We start from the raw sequence: 5,634 nt of genomic DNA, 5'->3' as shown, positions 1-5,634 counted from the left end.
GAAACATTACATCCACCAGTATTTCCATAAAAACTCCCACCAATTAATCTAATTCTTCCAAATACAAAAACATACACAAACAAAACACAACACACTATGACAGTTTTCATGCGCCCTCTGCTCTGCGCCCTGAGTTGCTGGGGAGGAGGTGTGGATTCTAAGGCCCCCCCACACACGAAGCGATTTTAGAAGCGCAACTTGAGAAGCGCGATTCTGGGTTGACCCCACACACACAGCGACTGGTGTAGCGACAGCATACACCCTCCCCTGCCATACCCCCCATCCCCGCTACTGTACCCACGTGGACTGCCCTCTCATTGGGCATAACACCCACCAATGACGCGGGAAGCTATTTCTATTTCATCTATTAATAATTGGGTATCAAAGTGGTCAGCAGATCCCTGGTCACTCATCTTGCTATGCATGGTTGTGATGCACTCCTCCAAGCCGAATGTTACCAGTTACCCCGCACTCCCCCTCCCAGCTGCCCCGCGCTCGGACTCCACGTGGAGGAAAACTCTGCCTGATCGCTCATTGGCTCTAATCTCACCTCGACCAGCCAATGAGATCCAAGTAGTGATGAAATCGCGGGAAGCTGTTGCCTCGTATGTGGGGCTTCATAGTAACATATGTAACTCGAGTCACTCGGGAATCGCGCTTCACCAAGGGATATCTCGAGTCGTGCTTCCAACCCAGCGAGTCGCGACCACGTCTGAAGGCTCCAATAGACTTGCATTGACTTTGGAGTCGCGCTTCTAAAATCGCTTCGTGTGTGGGGGGCCTAACGGTCGTGTAGAGCATGGTGGCTCCCGTTACCACTTTCCCTCCCCGGCAAAGGGTGGTGTACACCGGCAATGTCTACAGACAACCGGCAGCAGGGAGAGGCAAAGCAGGAAACTAATATATATATATATATATATATATATATATATATATATATATATATATATATATATATATATATATATATATATATAAAGAGAGAAAAAAAAGACCCTTATCAGTTTGATAAAAAGCCACAGATTATTAATTATTGATTATGAATCATTGACTAGAGTAAGCCGCAAGGGTGAGCAAAAAAAAAAAAAAAAAATGGGACCGATCGCGATCTGCCTTCAACCGCCAGATGGGTTAATTATTTCACAGCAAGTTGATCAACTGGAACGTACTTTTCTGCACGTTTTGTGAATATTAAATGGTTTAATAAAATAGTTATAATCTTTCTAAGAATGTACTCGTGGCATATAAGCCAAAAAAGTGGAAATGTTTATATATCTGTCGAACACTTTTCTTTACCATCTCCATTTCTGGGACAAAAAATAGAAAAGATCATTAATAGGTAAAGCGTAGTTTTAATGACTTTTTCTTTCCATAAAAATTAATATAAATTATATTCGTACAGAAAATCACAATTATTAGTCTTAAGAAATTAACAGTATAGAGGATATTGTCTAACATGCACCGAGATTGTTCTATCGAAACGTAAACAAATCTAGCGTGTTAAGAGCCATCGCCACACTCGCTACACAACGACTTCACTATGGATAACACTATGGATATTAGTGAGGATGAACTTAGAAAATGGACAGTGCCAATTCTGAGAAACTTTCTGAGATCAAAAGGCATACCAAGTTCGCTTGTTGTGATTCAGTTAGGAAAATTCGGTTTCGGTAATGTTGGCCAGGTTATTTCGGCACAGACTCCGAAAATTGTTTTTTTTTTTTTTATAAATGCTACTCAGTGATATTTGCTCTACGCTTTTTGAGTGGAGCATTATCCTATGCAGAAACTCTGACAATTTTTGTGATATGGTATATATGTACTATTAGACTTACAAAAAATATTTTGATGGGACACTGTCACATCCATACTTTGCACCATTAGGAAAATATATTTGCATATTTTTATGTCATTTTCAATCAGACACATAGATAAATAATCAAACGTTTATATTATGAGGTATGTAGGCATGAATATCTGTATATATATTTTTTTAATAGGGCTTCCACAAGAGCAACAGTTCGGCGCGATAGGCAGGACCAACTTGTGAATTAAACCAGCTGGCGAACAATGAAAACTACACAGATAGCGATTGGTGCCATTACTTAGCAAGACGGTTTGCCCGTCATCTTTACACTCCCACTTTATTTCCTTTCCCACTATTGCTCTCAACACTTCCCTTCCCACCAACTTTTACTCTTCATAGTTTCACCCATCTTTTCTATCCCCGCCCCCCTTCAACGTTCAACGTTCTGTGGCTCTTCATTCTTGCTCTCGACGCTCATCTGCCACCCGCTCTCTTCGAGTGCTAGTTCTTCCTGAGGATAAGACGTTACTGAGACAGCTCTCTTCTGCCGCCCGCACTCTCTTGAGGGCAAGACATTGCTGAGAGCAGAATACGCGATGAGACGCTGTCCTGCGTCCTGTCCCTGCTAGGCTGCGAGACGAGTCCCTCCACTCGCCACTGCCCGCCACTGACATTTCACTGCACTTGTATATAACTGTGTAATGTAAGTACTCTGTGTGCCACCTTGTATTGTATTACTTTCTGTGCCAGTAAACTAAAGAAATTGTGCCAAGTGTTTCCTGTTACCCTGCCTCTCTGAGTGAGCCTGCCTGAGTCTGGGGTGTGTGTTTGTGCCTCGCTTCCCCTTGCTAGCCACGAATCTTCGCCTAGAAGTATCTGTTGCCGTCCTGTCCTGTGTTCTCTTGGGCTGCCGCTGTGGTAAGTGAGTTCCTGTCGCGGCTGTGAGGAAGTAGGGGCCGCGTAACAGTTGGTGTCAGGAGCTGTGGGATAAAGTTTGGCTAGCGAGGTTGCCAGGTACGAGTACACCATGGTAGATGCGAGAGGCAGTGAGCCAGATTGGAAAAGGCTGGAAAACTTGCTGCCCGTGCTGAGTAGGGTATGTCGACCGCCTGTGGATAGCCGTTGGCACCATCCTCTAGCACGTTGGTATCGCTGCTTTTGGTTGCAGAAGTGGTATTGAGGCTTGAATGTGTGTGTGTGTGTGTGTGTGGATGTGCGGCCTGGATGTGCTGCTAGTGGAAGCAGGTGGATATTCTAACTGATTGGCTCGTGGATGATCCAATGGGAGAGGAGGAGAGGTTATAAAAGTCTTACTCGTTTCTCTTCTTTGACTAGTTCTTCCTTGAGGACAAGACGTTGCTGAGACAGCTCTCTTCTGCCGCCAGCTCTCTCTCCTGAGGACAAGACGTTGCTGAGACCAGAATACAGAGGAGACGTTGTCCTGCCTCCTGTCCCTGCTAGGCTGCGAGACGAGTCCCTCCACCCGCCACTGTCATTTCACTGCACTTGTATATAACTGTGTAATGTAAGTACTCTGTGTGCCACCTTGTACTGTATTACTTTCTGTGCCAGTAAACTAAAGGAATTGTGCCGTGTTTCCTGTTACCCTGCCTCTCTGAGTAAGTCTGGGTGTGTTTGTGCCTAGCTTCCCTTTGCAGGCCACGAATCTTCGCGTAGAAGTATCCCTGTGTCTGTTGCCGATCGTCTTGTGTTCTGGGCTGCCGCTGTGGTAAGTGAGTTCCTAACGCAGTTGTGGAGGTTGAGGACGTATATATATATATATATATATTATATATATATATACACACACAGTTCACTGGGCAATGCTTGTCTCAAAATAATATACTGCCAATTGGTTTATCGTGATAGCCTATACCACGCATACTTTACTACATTTGTACAACGTCCAAGTCACCATTTGAATTTGAGAGAATATATTTCCTTCAATGTTTAAAAATTACGTCAATTTAAATATGTTTCACTCCTTGATATCAGGAAACAATAACACAAAGGAAACATGTTTACAAATTACTTACGTATCGGGTAATGTGGGGGATTAGCGCGCTGCATGTGGATTGGAGGTACGATTTTTTTTTTTTTTTTTTTTCTTTTTTTTTTTGGTGTGTGTGTGTGTGTGTGTGTGTATGGCATCCGAATTAACTTGAGACATTCATATCATATTGTTTCCTAATCTTGAATGCAGCCTGATCCTGTTGGTAAGGTATTGAATATGAATATTAGGCAGATGTACGTAATATATGAAGATATATCTAAGTTTTATCCAACACTGTTGCTGTGATACTGGTTAGAAGGCAGCATGGCTAGGAGGGGATGTAGCGTACAAAAATTTCTTACATAACTTTATGTTTTACGTTCAAATAAGATAAAACTCCTACGTAATAGTTTACTTACATTCAATATGAAGAAATGCAATTACCAGGTGTATAAGAGGTGCTAAAAAAAAAAAAACATACATGGTTGAAAAGGTAAGGGAAAATAAATATTTTCTAAATGCAATTGAAATGTGATGCTACACATGTAATGATGTTTAGTGAGCATTTGCAGTATTGTTGTGAAGTATATAATCGTGTAGTGATTGGATAGATTTTTTTTTTTTTTTTTTTTAGAAAACAGTTATAATAGGTATGGAGGTGCAGCGTACGATGGTGTACGGTGCACCACATACTGTTATTTTGGTAGTTACCAGTTATTTCATGACTTGTAATCACTTGCAGACTTAAATATGCCCAGGACGTTTATCCCTATTACCAGAAAACATACGTCCCTATCCTATGGCTGCAACACGACCTCGAGGGAAATGGAGGAAGAGGGTCCATGCATGCATCCTCACAGAAATTGAGGCCATCGAGAACCTCCGAGAGAAGGGCAAAAAGAAGAGTGTGGCAAAGAAAAAGAAAAGTCACAAGACCACAAAGAAAAGGCCTCAAGAGTCATCCAGCAGTGAAGATGAGGACAACCCTGAGGTGGTTCTGGATGACTCGTTTGAATATTCTGATGAAGCGGATGGTGAAGCAGAAGACCAGCCCTATCCATTTGTGCAGAAGGAGGCAGAATTAGGGGACTTTATTTTGGTGGAGGAAGGTCGAAATGCTAGGGAAAAGGTGCATTATGTTGGTAAAGTTCTCTCTATTAAGGACGACACCAGCTATAATGTAAGTTTTCTCCGGATCAAGTCTACCTAAGTTTGGTATTCCAGACAACTTTTGTTTCCCTCGAATAGAGGACACAGCGAAGTTTTTTTTTTAAAGAATGCTGCAAAGGTGTGTTGATGCCCCAGCAAGGGCGTGCTGAACGACTTTCAAATATGGTAAAGCTAAATGTTCCATTGTATTCATTTAACATGAAATGAGGTAGGCCTAGGAATGATAAATTTTCAAATCTTACTTTATTTTTTCAGTGTTTTCTTAAATAAACAATATTGGATGCACATTTGTTTTATTTCACACAACAAAATATCATTCATAGAACTTCTTATTAGTACTGCAGGGATGAAATGGAGATGTAATACTGATCACCAAGATAAGGCCATAAAAACTTCTCTGTTGCTCGTTCATTAATAGAACACTTTAGATAATGTGTTTGTTTAATTTTAGACAGCAATATCTAATTCATTATGATTTGTAATGAATTTTTTGGGGTGAAAATATTATGTATGGAACACCCCCATAGTATGTACGGATCATCCCCACTATGGGGGTGATCCGTACAAATGGAAATTCTTGGTTAAATAGCCATAAAAGGTCCCTAGTTTCGTATTGATAAATTTAGTTGTGTGTCGTAGGTAGCCCATTCCTTGATGAATATTT

General features: G+C 41.5%; 1 protein-coding gene across 1 annotated transcript; it reads left to right on the top strand.

Annotated features, from left to right (window-relative positions):
• The first annotated feature begins 3,226 nt into the window (after positions 1-3,226).
• Positions 3,227-5,255, top strand: LOC123514957. The gene is made up of 2 exons (XM_045273235.1): positions 3,227-3,332; positions 4,580-5,255. The coding sequence occupies exon 2, from the start codon at positions 4,600-4,602 to the stop codon at positions 5,008-5,010; it is 411 nt and encodes a 136-aa protein (XP_045129170.1). The 5' UTR covers positions 3,227-3,332; positions 4,580-4,599; the 3' UTR covers positions 5,011-5,255.
• The last annotated feature ends 379 nt before the right edge of the window (positions 5,256-5,634 follow it).

This window comes from Portunus trituberculatus, chromosome 38, assembly GCF_017591435.1.
Source record: "Portunus trituberculatus isolate SZX2019 chromosome 38, ASM1759143v1, whole genome shotgun sequence".
NCBI classification, from domain to species: Eukaryota; Metazoa; Arthropoda; class Malacostraca; order Decapoda; family Portunidae; genus Portunus; species Portunus trituberculatus.
Note: the sequence above shows the minus strand (reverse complement) of the source record. Positions and strands in the feature narration are given on the sequence as shown.

What these genes read in the sequence shown, in the direction of transcription:
- LOC123514957 (XM_045273235.1), top strand. Translation starts at nt 4,600, where the DNA reads ATGGCTGCAACACGACCTCGAGGGAAATGGAGGAAGAGGGTCCATGCA.